Source organism: Streptopelia decaocto (genome assembly GCF_964273445.1).
Source record: "Streptopelia decaocto genome assembly, chromosome: 9".
Classification (NCBI taxonomy): Eukaryota; Metazoa; Chordata; class Aves; order Columbiformes; family Columbidae; genus Streptopelia; species Streptopelia decaocto.
The window spans coordinates 3,141,903-3,156,983 of record NC_138664.1 but is presented as its reverse complement, the minus strand read 5'-3'; the positions used below and the strand labels follow the sequence as shown (position 1 = coordinate 3,156,983).

Below are 15,081 nucleotides of genomic sequence, written 5' to 3'. Positions count from 1 at the left end.
GCTGGGGAAAGAAAGAACAGTAAGAAAGGCTCGGGATCTACGCTGGATGAAGTACCTTTTGGTGTGCCAAGACATACGTGCTAGAGGCATGACTGGACCTCTAGGAGAAACAGCATGAGAGCGGTCAGCACAGACAGCAGCTCCTCAGGAGGGCTGCCAGGACGTGCCACAGCGGCACGTCCCCAAGGCTTCCAGCACAGACACTCGACAGTGGCTCACCCTCCAGCCATGTTTTCAGCAACGCTGTTCTCCTGTGTCTTTAGAGCACTGAGGCAATGGTCGCATCATCGCCCTAAATGCCTTTTTAGACTGGAAGAACAGGTCCTTCACTATCCTTCCCAGAGCAACAAGGCATTTAACTTTTAACTGATGCTCTGTGACTCTTCATATCCTTGTTCTACCCAACAAACATCTACCCACTCAGCCGTAGCTTGTCTTCTACGTCCAACGACACAAAATTATTCTTCTAGACTTGCTAACATTCAGATTTACACTAAATCCCTTAGATAGGATCTACCTTTTTATTCATGGAAGGAACTGAAACCATGGGATTACTCCTAAGTCTGTGCAGGACAAGCAGAAGCCCTCTACTGGTTTAGAAGCAAACTTCTATAAGGGCTGCAGATATATCCACAAGGCACTGCCCTCCTCTAGGATGCTTATTTGCATTACACAGAACAAAGTGAGAGATGCTAATGGGCAGACAAAGGACCCTGGGTTTTAAGCTTACCTCTCCATGTTTTTAAATATATTGCATTTGTCATCCTGGGTGGTGAGCTGGAAAGCCAGGGCAGCGTGGTGGCTCTCCAGCACCGCGGTGTCGTTGTAGAGAATCGCCAGCTCGCTGCCAGCATTGCACAGGAAAGAATTTGTTCTTCCTGGGTGATCCACGTCATGGACTGTGGCAGCAATGAGCGCAGCAACCTCATCAATCGGATCCAAAGTTTGCTGAAAATAGAAGGATGCTCAGTTTTTCTGGCAGACTCATTAGAAACCCTACACTGTCCATAAGATTAAGCCAAGTTGCTGAGGAACAAAAGCCAGAACTCTGAAGATCAGTAAGGGTCAGACATTCTAGGCAGAGCAATGGAAAATTCATTATAAGCTTCATTGAACACTCCATGACTTTTTTGGCCACTTTGTGCCTCTTCAATTTTGCCTCAGCTGCACCTTTGACAAAGCACATCCAATTAAACAAACGCAAAGTAATAAATTAGTTCGTGTTTTCTAACAACAAAGAAACCACCTTCACTTGGAGCTAGGGTATTTGGCTTGGAAAAAAAGACCAATACTGCTAAAAATTACTCCATTTCCAGCAGACCCCTTCATTTCTTTTGGATACTTAATTAGTCCTAATCACATTCCACTTATGCGACGGCTAGATTTAAAGTTTCTAAGGAATGTTTCCCATATATCTAGTTCAATAATAACAGAGTCCTGGGGCTACGGCTAATATGAATTCTATGAAGAATACTGGATGGTTCACATCCATGGGAAAACTCCATGATACTCTGTTCTATAATTTTGGTGTCAAATTCTGACTCTCTTAGCATGCTGCACTCTGTGCTTTATTTCTACTTACACTGGTCATTGCTTTATGTCTAATTGTATCTACTCTATAATGAAATACAGAACTATCCGAGTTTGAGTGTTTTAATACTGTATTAATAGCATAAAAGAGAAAAAGAACCAAGCATCACAGAATGGATTGTATATGCTGTGTTTATACTGGGCTTTTTGTAAGGGATCGCAGATACAAAACAATTATGTTAAAAGTTGTAATAAATGAAAGAGACACAGGAGCAGAAATGTTCCCAGTTGGATCTGGGAGCAGGGCAGATAATTTCCATTCCAATTAACTTGAATTTAAGGTCCAAATTCTCTCCTGGCTTTGACAGTACCATTCAGGATGGTTAGACTTGGTAGGTAAAAAGACAACCCCTACCGTACTGTACACCTCCCAAATTAATGCGGTGACTTCACTTTGATGGAGCAAAGATCTTATTCATTGAGGCCTGTCAAGAGGGTCTTGTGGACAACAAGAAAAGGCAAATAATTATTTCTACTCTAGGTTCATGGTTCGCGTTGTCTGCAATACTATCTGCCACATGTTAGCTTCTTGCTTTCAGCTGCTGCTCATTGGATTCTGTTTTTGTGGGATGAAGTTAGGAGAGCTTTTTGGAACAGGTTCTCCCCAGAGGGACACACTGACCAGTGCTCAGTCTGGCTGAGACAGATGGGAAGTGGCCAGAAACTGGACAATACTTGACCTGTAGGACCACAGCAGTGTATCTCACACCTATTTCCTGAGCCTGACATAACAAACTATGCAGGGATTTACAGCACCTTTACCCCAGTTTGAGGTAAAGGAGTCTAAATTTGCCATCCTTACTCCTGTGGCACAGATGTGGAAATGATTCTGATAATACTGCTGCAGTTTGGGAGACAGAAAAAACTGCCAGGCAAGAACAGAGTTCAATTTACCGAAAAAAGAATTGTCTCAGTGTGAATCTGAGTGGCAGAATCTGGCCTTTTTTATTTAGGTTAAGTCGAACTCTGGACAACACAAAAGCAGCTGGGCTGTAACTTTGAAAAGATAAAGGGAGAATTTTGAACTTTGATCCTGCTCCTTCTGCTGCTACAACATTTTTTTTCTCTTCCTATGCCTACAGAGGAATGGAAATAACATTCTGGAAAAGGAGGAGGCAGTCATGCTTCTATGGCATTGAAATGAGCCCAGATATTGTCTGGTTTTCATAGATATTCTTGGGAAGACCAGCTAAACCTCTGGCAAATCAGGGGCTGAAAATATCTAGTGAAGTTCTATTCCCACTTGGCATATCATATTTGTGAGTCGGCCTCTGGAGAGCACACTAATGAGCTGCAGCTCCAGGTTAGGAGACTTCTACAGCTTTAATGAGCTGTCAGAAGCCTGTTTACAGTCACAAATGTCTCAGCCAGGTGCCCATCACCAGCACTACCCTTAGGCGGGCCAACTCGGGGTACAAACATCTATCCAAAAATGCAGCTCAGAAATACGTCCTACCACTCCACCGCATACACATGCAAGCACTGTTTTAATTCCACTTCTCCGGTCTGCCCTCTGGGCATGTGAGAACAAAGTTTGCTCTGATTTATTCTGGTTGTCAGCGTCTCTAATTCGTCACTGGGTGCTACGGTACAAGGAACTTTGAGAAGTAATGTGTTTCAATAGTCTTCTCCAATGCAGTCTCTTTAAGCCTCAGGGCATCTTGTCCAGTGGGTGATGTGGCTTTGGAAGCACTAAACCTATTTTATGGTCTATACTGTCCTGGGAGCCTTCTGCAAAATTACCATCACAAGGCGTAAGATGTGGTGGTTTATTACATTAAATCTGTATATGGTATGTACCACCACAAAAATAATCATGTCATTTGCTCACCCATCTGAGGAAGTTTAACTATAAGAAAGTTTTAAAAGGAGATTTCTTATTCTCCCATCAAGAATACCTTGATTCCCGTAATATTAGTATCCATCCTTCCACACATTCTATAAGAGAGATCCTAGAACTCATGTAAAGCAGCCCAGTTCTTTCACCTCAGAGTTGCTAAACTGGAAGGCACTTGGCACCTTTTTTACAGAGATCTTCCTTTGATTGCACTTGTACTTCTCACCTACACTGTTTCTTATTAACGTGGACTTACCTTTACTCTTTCTTTAGACAAGAAATAAGCAGTGGCATGTAGTACATCTGCTGAATGAGTAGAATTATGGTAGGAGTTGGAGGAATGGTAGTTGGCTTCAATAACTTGTAACCACGACCTCAGAGTTGATTCTGAACAGTTTAGGAATTCACAGATTCCAAAGCGAGCAAATATTTTGAGACCCAGATAAACCAAAGGCCTGTGGAGAAAAAGAAACACAAAGTTTCAAAACAAATGAGCTTGAAAGAATATGATATAGTATAACTAGGATTAACCCATAGAGCATTTTTAACCAGGGACATGTCAGATTAAGGTGTTCTGGCAGCAAACGGCTGGGCCAGGTTTTGCCATTTCTTGGCTTTACTACCATATATCTGCTTGGACTTGAAGACAATACTAATAACATACTCATAGCTGTGATTCATTGAAGATCACTTTAATTCTCTTAATAAATGAATTGCTTTATTTAAACACAGCAGGAAGAAATCATATTTACAATACCTTTAATAAGAGGACAGGCAACAAGTGCCTCTTTTGTCCCACTGTGATCAATAGGAACAGAGAAACGTATCTGTTGATCTCATGCATGTTGGCTGGGATAATTAATTCTTAAGTTACTGCAATGTGTATATTAAATGTTGTAAATCACACAGACAAGACTACATTTTGAATTTTTTTTTTAATTACTGTATCTATAGCATATAATTAGAAATGGGAACATAGTAAAGCAAAATATATGCTAAAGTAACTGGGTGCAATTTCTCCACTTACAATAAAATCACTTTGAAGAAAAAATTAAAAAGGATTTTTTTCCACTGTTTTTAGCTCTTAAAACCATGGTCTAAAAATTAACTGCATATATGTTAACTAAAAACCTGATATCTTCCTTAGACACTCTTTTTGAATATATTTCAAAGCTCTTACAGGTCTGAGATTTTGATGAGGGCTTAAGACAGTCAATCAATTGCAGGATCAAGCCTCCAAATTAGTGTCTCATAGAAGCTTTAAACTAAGACAAAGCACGATACATGAAACTAGACCCCAAGGAGAACTTTTGATAGGCATCAGCAAATAAAAACAAGGATTTAAACACAAAGATCAATTTACAGTCTTAGTGGGAGCATTTGCTGCTAATGAAGCACAGTCTATCAGAACTGCTGATCTGCTTTTGAAAAGTTCTGTGATGGAAATTGGTATGCCCTACCTTTTATCAGTAAATATTCTTCAGTTAATCTTATACAGAAAATGTAGCCTGCCAAGATTTTAGCATAAACACCTTTCTCTAATCCCAGAGAAAGACAGCGGGAATTCTGCTGAAAAGACATATTTGAGCTGTTTAGGAATAAAAGTTACCCAGTTACACAGAGAGAAAATAAAACATGATCTGTATCAACTGATCAAATGAAGACCAGCATGTTGACTCTGTGTGTAGTTGGGCATAATTTGAATCCCCACAAGACAACAATTTTATGTGTAGAACTTCTCTATTATTGAGAACAGAAAAGGAATGCGTTTAAAATGATGTTGGTTTGTTACTATACCATATCAAAGATATATAATCTTCACTTACATCCACTGGGAATCTGCAGGAAATAGCGTATGATGAAACAGAAGATATTTAAGGGATTCATACAAAACTAGAAATGACAGCAAGAAAATCTGAAACATTTGCCTTTGAAAATAAAAGTAATTCCATTTTAAAAGCACACGTAGAGAAATTAAAAACATTTAAGTCGGTTTTCAGCAACTTCAATTTAGGAGCTCTTGAGTTTACCGACCTTTTATGGGTGGCAGCCTCAAGTTCAAAGATATCGAAGTCCCAGTGTTCCTCATTTTCCATCGCCTGTGTTATCCGCGGGGGGATGTCATTGAGGGAGATTGGAGAGATCAAACTGCCGGCGACCTGGTGAGTTTCTGTTGAAGAATGTATTTGCAGATCACTGTTAATAACCCTGAGCTACAATTTTACTCAATGTACGTGTTTTCTGTAGTAAAGCCTGGCAATTATCATTTCTATAAAGCTCAATAATGCTGCAGAAGAATGCTTATAAATAAAACTAAAACAAAGTTTATAAAAATAAACACCTGACCACATTTCCTCCGTTTCTTACATTTCTTAACAAGCTTTAATATCTCAGTAATTGCCAAATAAAAACTTACGTTTTGCTGACAATATGTATTCGTTCCCTGATAATCTTCGTAAACCATCCTGTTAAATAAAAGTTGAGAGTTACACGCAGGGTATTGTACAAATGTCTGTAAGATGCTGACACCAAGCAGGAGCACAACGGCTCTAGGGACGCCTGGCTGTGGTCTGTCACCGTCATCAACGCCGCTTCTCTCTTATTTGTGTGTACTGGTCAGATTTACCTGTTTATATACAGCTCATAACGGATGAGAAACTGCAAGATACGGGACACAATATGAAGTCGGGTACAAGCTCAGACGTCTCAGGTGCAGGTGGAGCAACAGCCTCACACCCACCTTTGTCTGGACAACACGGACGAGGGTTCTGGACGTGTGTCACAAACCAGACACGGCCAAGAATGGCTCTGAGGCTTCCCTTCCATCAAAGCATAACATATGCTTGCTTATTCTCCAACTCCGTGCCTCCTAGGTGTCAATCTGGCACGATGCCTAGATGTGCAAACTGAGACGAAAGATTAAAACTAACAGAATCATATTCTTAATGTTTACTTTTCAGCTGATAATTCTAAATGCCGTGGCCCGTATCCTGATTCCTCTTTCGATGTATACAGCAGCTAGTTACTGCATATTAATGTTTAGCCCATGACGTAAAACAAGAGTTATTAAAAATTTAAATCTTTCTGAACGTTCCTAACAGTGCTATGCACCCGAAATATAGCAGAAGTGAATGTGGATGCTATATCTGAACATGCGATGCCTGCGCTGAATTGTTACATCTCATTTTTATTTTCACATTTGTAAGTAAATTAGGCAGGAGTTTTGTGATTTAAAAGGGAGTTCTACTCCTACAACTGGCTCAGTGACCCCTCAACAGCACCGCTATGGCACAAGTATTTAGGACACCAGATGCTGTGTATCGTGCTGAATCAAAGATTAGTTTTTTAAGAACTGAAATACCAGGTGTAATTGTATCTGGCAAATCCATCTTTGAACTCCAAATGCCCTTCCCATCATGAATTCTGCTTGAGAGTTCAAATCCAATAACCTGCTACTTGTTCCCTACTCAGACATAACTTTGAACATTAAATGTAATAATATAATTTTGTTTTCAACAGACCCTTTGCGGGAAAAATGTTTCTCCCAGATAATTTTAAAACTTGTAATATACCATATACCCTCATGCTCTGAAATGGATTTTCTCAGCTTTTCTACTGCTCCATAAAATCGCCTTTGGTTTAGTTTTAGTAAGGACTTTGTGTTTCGCAATATTGTTACCCACATGTGCTGGAACCATGGACTGAATACAGTCAGAATACAAATGTATCTAAGAATCAACAATCACAAAAAGGAGAAAACAGTTGAGTTTATGGACTGTGTGCATTCAGCAGGAGAAATGATTCACTTGGAGCCTCTAATGATTACAGGTATCAATATTCTTCCTACATATTTATAGTTAAGGTAACAATATATTTTGTGTACTCTGTTAGTAAATTCAGCCACTCGGGTCTTCTCCTGGAATCCTTAAAGACTCTTTTACGTTTCTCATGATTAAATATTTGCTCCAGGATTTCAAATGGCAAAAATATATGTAACCTGTTTAAACATTCTGATGGATACTGCAGAGGTGTCTTGATAGTTACAGCATGAAATGCTGATAGCCCAGATAACAGCTCACCTCTTGTGAGCCTTTTTGCACCCAACACACTCTCAATTTTTTTCCTGAGGTAGCTTTTTATATGCAACCTACAAACTAATGGGGATATTTACCCTTAAGGCACAGGTAACGTTCATCCAAGTTCACCGAGTTATTATCAGGAGGGTCAGACACCAGGCCCTGAAGGTTTGAATTCAATTCTTGCTTTGCTACGTGCCCTTTGTTCAACTTTGGGTACAACGCTTCTTTTCCCAATGCCCACATTCCTCGTTTCATAACATAACAACATAATACATGCCTTCTTCAGGCTTTTTCTTGTGTTAGTTATTTAAATTATCAGTTCTGCGGAGCAGGATTGTATTTTAAAATGCGAACATTCATGTTTTTAGCTCAAAGCACTCTGGTCTTTCTATGAGTCTCTACAGGTATAAATATAATCCAAGAAACAGCAGCAAAAACATGTATTTTGCATTCTTTTGAAAACACATTCTTTCTATACACTGAAAAGTTCCCAAAACATGCCATTCTAATCCTAATTAAGAAATACAAATGTCTAGCTATCTTGCTTTCTTCCTTTCCCATCTCTAGCTTTCTACAATGAATCACGCTGAAGAAAGAATTGGTTTCCCTTTCCATTTCTAGCAAAACTGATGCTTCAAAGGCACCGGTCAACTATCTGCTCATTTTCAGAGCTACATTATTAATATAGGGGAAAAAATCCACCAAAAGAGGTATGCGGTTTGCCCTGAAAATCTGGGATTGTAGAGGCAAAGCACACGCAGAGGATAAAGAACAAATAACCGGGAAAATCAATCAGTGGAACGTTTAGCAATAGCTGTTTGTGACAATATGTACTTACTGTCATTAACCCTCCAACGAGGTCACTTGTGTGTGGATCCTCATCTTTCGTCCCCAGTTGTGGAGAGTACAATTCAGTGGTTCTTAAAATCTCCAAAACTCGGTCTAAAGCTTCTGCAACTGGCATGGGACTGCTTTCTTGGGCAGCATTGATGATGTTTATTACCTAGTTTAGCATTAGACAAGTTTTTAATTTAGAAGCGATTTAAGAAAACACTTATCAATTACTATGGAAAACTCATAGCAAATAAACGAGATCTATGACTTTAATCCACATGGGGGAGAATCAAACTGAAAGGGATGTTAATAAAACACTCATGTTTGCTACTGGCTGAGGGAACAAGATCCTGGCCTCAAAGAGTGCAGTCTTGTTAATGACTTTCCTGCTCGAGGCACTGCCTTAAAATGTCTCTGAATGGACTTAGTATACCTTCTCCCATTCACTTCTCTTAATTTATTAATGAGCTGATTTTTGCGAAATCCTTGAATGTTTTCAGAAGGCAGTTTACAATGCCTAAGTGAGAAGGGGAATCTCTAGTCTCTCCTTCATGGTGACAAAAATCATTAAAAAGGGCTGACACTCTGCTTAGCAGGCTTGGGAGAACTTTATTCAGAGCCTTTGGCTTTTTGGAGCTCCAGCAGTGGGCACGGGGAATGGGCCAAGAAGTTGCCCCCGAGGCCAACGCTGCCTCATTCCTCAGTCTGGTGCTGTAGTGGGGCCTTGTGTCCCAATTTTCCAGTACAGCACAGGTGACAACAGCTCGTGACAGCGCACATTACCTTGGTGATGGGCGCTTCGATAGTCATGGAATGTATCCTGGCCATAGAAGAGTGACGCCTTTGTGAGCTGCCTGTGTGGGAAACAAAGCAGAGTTTGTATCCCAATTTCAGCGACAAGGTGAGACAGAAGGATTCAGCCAAGAAATCTTAATTCATTTCCTGAACTGTTTACCCTGCTATGCACTTCAGAGGCAATCTATAGCAGAATGCATACACAGGCTTGTTATGCTGGGGATGCACAGGTGCAAAGAGAGGCTTGCTGAACTGCTGATATCTCAGATTAGAGATAAGTAGCTGTAACAGCCTGGCAAAATAATGTTTAGTGGTTTGTTTGTTTATTTTAACTATTTAAAACGTTCAATTGAAAACTCAGTTAAAAGACTATAGAGATGTGTGTGTATATACTGTCAGGCACAAGTAGGTAACTATTACACCTAGGTTATTACAGGGTATGTCTACTTTGCTGCCTGATGCAACATGACAAGACGTAATGATTTGGCTTCCAAGCTGAGGTAAAGCTCCTTTGAAGTGAAGACAGCTATACAAAATTGGAACAGCAAAGGTTCTGGCCAATTATTCATTGGAAATTGAAAAACAAATTTTTTGTATCAGTTAGCAATTTTGGTTCTGTAAAGAAAAGGCAAAGATGGGATTTTTCTGGATAATTACGTTGTGCCGTCTATAAAATGCAGACACGTCTCTGTTACTCTTTGTGCTGAGCAGCTCTGAAGAAGAATCAATGCTATTTTGGCTATACTGGAGTGCAATTGCGTTCTCATTGCCACAGACCTACTTCCATGTTTACTAGTGTGTCGCCTAGACTGTAATGATGTATACTTGAATAGAATCATGCAAGTATCCCAACACAGTGAAAAGAAAAGAAAATTAATAAGAAAATATGTATCAAGAGAAGAGGTAAGACCTGCAATAATTTGTCAGGTTTAGAGTTTGACATTTGAAAGTATTTGTGTTGAATTTATGAGGTCTTCCGTGCAGGACGGTAGATGATCTGCCTTCCATTCTCCACTGGTTCAAAAAAAGACTCAAAGTAGTTCAAGAGCAGAAAATGGGGCTATTTCACAAATGTAAAGTTGTTCATTAATTGATGACTTGATATTTCATTTGTGTCTATATATATATACACACATACATCTTTACCTATATGTGTAGGTATGTATGCACATAAAAATCTGAATATATATAGAAATCAGCAAAATCCACTTGTTTAACATACCATCACTCCCTCGTGATGTCGTGGATCTGACATCCAGTGATCCTTTCCTCCTGTCCTTGTGTCTGCAAGTCTGAATATCTGTGGAGAAAATGATATTGTACGATGGCATTAAGTTGTGCCTAAGATGTGTGTTAAAGGAACAGAAACTCAGAGAAAGCCTGATGGCAGCCGAGTGGCATTTACCACAATGTTTCAGAAGATGAGAGCAAATAAAAGCTCCTTTTTAAACTCTCACTCAATTACACTGTCATGAACCCAGTCACGCTCCCTGGCAGAACATGCCTAAGTGTTTTTGAAGAAGGAATCTAACAGTCTGGAGGGAAAACTCCCTCTCTTGGCTGTGACACAGCGGTAGCTTCGAATACAACTTGTGCAACACACCTGAGTTCATCCAAGTGATGAGTGCCACAAAGAACTGGTGGACCAGAGCAGACTGCATGCCAGCAAACTAGGTGATGTATCCTGGTCCTTTAGGGACTCCAACAGACACAACCTGGGCTACCAAGGCTACAGTTAACAAGTATCTGCAGCGCGGATGCCGAGGATCTCTTAACTGAAGTGTTGATATGCGGGATGAGGGTGAACGGTAGTGTTGGTCATCCTCATTTCCACCCACACGCAAATACCCCACAAGACAGGCAAAAGCAATGCAAACATAGATGCCACCAGCTACAGAACAGCCATGGCAACGTGATGACTGGACGGCATCCTTCTTATTTCTAACGACACTCAATCCAGAAATACCAAAATACCAACTTGGGGCCCTACTACTGCTTTGTGAATGGTGGGTGGCTTTGTATCACTCCTAAAGCAAATGAGGTAGGTAGAGAGGGCATGTGTTTACTCTCCTGCCTTTTGAGCTGGATTTCCAGCTTATCGCTATCTCAACAGTACGGTTCAGACTGTCCTGTGCAACTGTGGTTTTCAGTCAGATCACTAACAACAGGCTTTATTCTCTCCCCAGGTACCTTCTCTGCTTATTACGACAGTAGAGATGTGTCATACCTGTCTGAGATTCAGCCTGAACACGTTCACATGTCTTCTCTGCCTACAAATCGGTACGAGAAATCCAGTTAGTCAGAACTTTCCCACTAGTTTGTAATATTTAGGGCTCAAACTAAAGCAAGCATAGCACTATTTTCACTTACCTTATTGTTGTCATTGCACAGTCTACTAATTGACACATAGTGTCTAATCTTTCTGTAGGCAAAAAACAGTGTGTTAATTCCCATCCAAACCTCAGCTCTAATTCAGTGCTGATACATAAAATGGGTAAGACCAACTAGTTAATAGAGGACAAATCCTGTTCTGGCTGGAAGGCTCAGCTAGGAATGGAAAAAAAAAAAGCAGTTCTGCACATGATGTGGAATATAAAAGGGAAGCATCTTTTGCAAAGATTGTCTCTTACACTCTGTGCTCGCCCCACCACACCCCCCAGCTTCTTCTGGGCTACTGTAGGATGGGTCAGGTATGATATAAACAGCGCAGTCCAACCATCAAAACCTTCCATAGGATTTAGGGATAGAGCAACCAAACTGAAAACTACACCCTTGATTACCAGAAAACTTCTAAGCCAGCTTCAAATGGGCTTAGATTGTTCCACGAGTAGCAATGTATGTAATACATATCGGTCTTACAAGCTTGGAATCTTAAGCTAAAATATGTTTTGACTCTGTTGATGGAAAGTAGAGAAGGTAGGATTAAATCAACCCAAACCCCATTTTTTTTCAGGAAGTAACTCTACAAAGAAGCTGCATTTGGTCTTTTCTTCATGAAAACACCCCTTTCTAAAAGATTATCTTGGCCAAGTCTGGAAGATAATGTGCTGTGCTTTTAATTCATTATTTAATTAACGCTCATGTTGCCTTAGAGGGCTTTGAAACCACTACTGCACGAAATCTGATCCACTTTTCCAATATAGTACAGAAGGACTCATCATAAATGTACCAGTAACTAGCATACACCTGTGTGCTTCAAATGCTCTATTTGGGGACCAAGTGAAGTCGCACAAAAATCAAGACGTGCTTGAATTTTGACCAGGATCGAAGCACGAGTAGGTGAGCATGGGGGGACACAGGACAGGTGCACGGTGGAATGGGACGTAGGTCCTGATGTTCCCAACACAACACATGGGAAGAGAGGAGGCTGCACTTGCACTGCACATGTATTAGGAGATTAAGAGTCACAAGTGAGCACATCTACATCTTTGGCTCCTTTTTGGGGAGAATCAGGAGAACTTCACTTGCTCTGTACACAGCATGTAAAGTAGATGTTTCCCCAAGGAATTAAATGTAGAGGTCTGAGGCTCCCTTCCTTGCATAAGTTTCTCTTAAACTCATTAACAAGATAATCCAATGTCTCCTGAAAGCAACTGAGCTCTAAACTGAGCCTTGATTCAGATGTAAACCATGGCTTTAGCTTTCATACTTACCCTCCCTGTCCAACGACAGGTAGTATCTTCACATTTTGTTGTATGCTATCTCCATTTTTCTTTTTCACATAGTACATTCCTTGCCATTCCTGAAAAAGGAATTCAAGTGGAAGGAAGTTCAGATAAAACAGGAAGAGCAGCTGTAGCTTCATAGCTTTTGTTTTCATTGAAAGCCGTCTTACAACACAAAACCAGTCAGGGTTGGTTAAACTGCGCTTACCCTCTAATTCCTCCCCTATAACCAACCTTTAGGTGACCGTGTTGCTGCCAACGCACAGAGAACTTAAGGAGGGACAACCATCATATCGCTGGTTAACATTAAATATACCAGTGACTAAAAGCGCTCTGGTATCCTAGCACATCAAATTCCCACACTGTCAGTTCAGTCTCAAAAAGAGGTAAACCTGGCTTTTTTAAAGCAAAAGAGAGCCTACTAGAATAGCTACTGTGCCTCCCATCTGCTGACCTCCCCTCTAAAAGCACTCCGGTTTCAGGATCGCATCTAGGCAGACGATTTTTGATGTATCAGATTGCCAGTATCATAGGTTTTTGCTAAAATTCATAAAAAAAGACAGGGTGGAAAGGAATTTTTCTGGAAACAAGGCATTGCTTTCTAGTGCAGAGCTTCATGTTCCGTTTCGATGAGACTTAGGAAATGTCCCCTTCTCCCAGTCACCACAGCAAAGACGCACACAGCACAACGCTGACAGCCCACCCGGCTCTCCATCACCTGTGCTGCCTGGACCAGAGCTGCCCCCTCACAGGGCTATTTAGCAAAACTCAGGGAAAGCAAAATTTGGGAGCCCTGGGTCTCCCCCTGTTGGAACCATCCAACCAGTCCTCTGTAACCTGGCAGCTGACAAGATTTCCAATTTTTCACTTTTCCACCCCTAGAACAGTTGTTGGTGGTCTTTTTTAACACACGCATATTTTGATCTGGGCATCTAATAAATACCACAATGAGTAACTGATTCTGCATTGCATATTCACTTAATATACACTACCTGTGCCAACTGCTGTCTTTCAGTTGACTTCAACAGACTTTAGAACAGATCTTACAAATGTATGTGAAAATATCCTTCATGAGGCACATGATACATATTTATTTATGTTAGGCTGACAGATCTTGCAGTGAAACAGGCCAGAGCACAGGTACAGAGAGAACAGTTTTGCATTTATGTTGACGGAGGCAGCAAATCAAGACTCCAGCCCCCAGAGAGCTGCATGGTGACAGGCTGTGCAGAAACAAACAGGAAAGGCTTTTCCAAGGATATGTCAGAGAAGAGAACTGAGCACAGCAAACTGGGAGGCGAGCGTAACATCTTCTCCTGTGAGCTGCATGAGGAATACAAATGAAGACAAAGCAAACCACAAAATCCAATGCTCTCATAATTAAAAGTATGCATATCAATAGTTTCCTGACAAGCAGAGATGAGGAATCGATCTCTAACCCAGGTAATAAACCCGGAAAAGGCACAAAGGGGTGAAGTCACAAGGTACAGAGCGGATAATTCTCGCATTGCAAATGCATCCTTTTCAAGGCAGGTTATTGTGTTGTTCGTAGTCAACAGGTTGATTTTTCAACCTGTGAATTTCTAAAACCTGCAAAACCGTCGCAGGAAACGTGTGAAGAAGATCAGCAGAATCCTGAGAAATAGGATGTCCCAGCCAAACTCCTGCTGGTAGGTAAAGTTCTCCCAGGGACGTTACTTAAACATATTTTAAGAACACCATATGCTCTCTCGCAGAGCCTCTGTCAGCAGCCCAGCAGAAAGAGCCTCCCAAGACGTGCTGTCAGTCAGGCTCATCGTCACATCTACGTTACAGCCGGACAAGTACAGCGATAGCCACTTCTGCATGGCCTGGCGTGCTGGGATTAAACGCTGAGTAAAATCCATACGTAGTAAAAAACCACCCCAACAGTTTCACCCTTTATAGAGAGAATCAATGCTGAGGTTTCAAACTTCATTAAGCAAGCCGTGGTATGCATCTATCCACTGAGACTCACATATGCACAGTGAGTAATCCCCCGGTTCAGCCTTCCTTTTGGATTGAGGCTTCTTGCGCTAGACAGACGGGTCCAGCAAGTGACTTATAGAAAATGGAGCAAATCAAAATAAACACAAGATGCCATGAAAACAACCTCACAGAAAGTAAGGCTGAGTTAGGAAGGAATTGCCACAGACCTTGATCATGGAGCTTGATTGCTCTCCCAGCCCCTCAGCAAAGATAATAAGCAAATAATTCCCAAGGAGTGAAAGGAATTGCATGTCTTAGCTTCACTGCTACCTAT

At 41.0% G+C, this 15,081-nt stretch overlaps 1 protein-coding gene across 3 annotated transcripts in view; it reads right to left on the bottom strand.

The window, feature by feature from the left end:
- Positions 1–15,081, bottom strand: part of PDE8A (phosphodiesterase 8A) — a 122,460-nt gene that overhangs the window by 14,308 nt on the left and 93,071 nt on the right. For all 3 annotated transcript variants that reach the window (XM_082061375.1, XM_082061374.1, XM_082061376.1), the window contains exons 9-18: positions 12,789–12,877; positions 11,506–11,557; positions 11,363–11,405; positions 10,358–10,435; positions 9,124–9,194; positions 8,345–8,509; positions 5,844–5,892; positions 5,462–5,597; positions 3,684–3,882; positions 731–948 (exon numbers count right to left, since the gene is read on the bottom strand). In XM_082061375.1, coding sequence (XP_081917501.1) covers positions 731–948; positions 3,684–3,882; positions 5,462–5,597; positions 5,844–5,892; positions 8,345–8,509; positions 9,124–9,194; positions 10,358–10,435; positions 11,363–11,405; positions 11,506–11,557; positions 12,789–12,877 — 1,100 coding nt within the window. The remainder of the gene's footprint in view (positions 1–730; positions 949–3,683; positions 3,883–5,461; positions 5,598–5,843; positions 5,893–8,344; positions 8,510–9,123; positions 9,195–10,357; positions 10,436–11,362; positions 11,406–11,505; positions 11,558–12,788; positions 12,878–15,081) is intronic.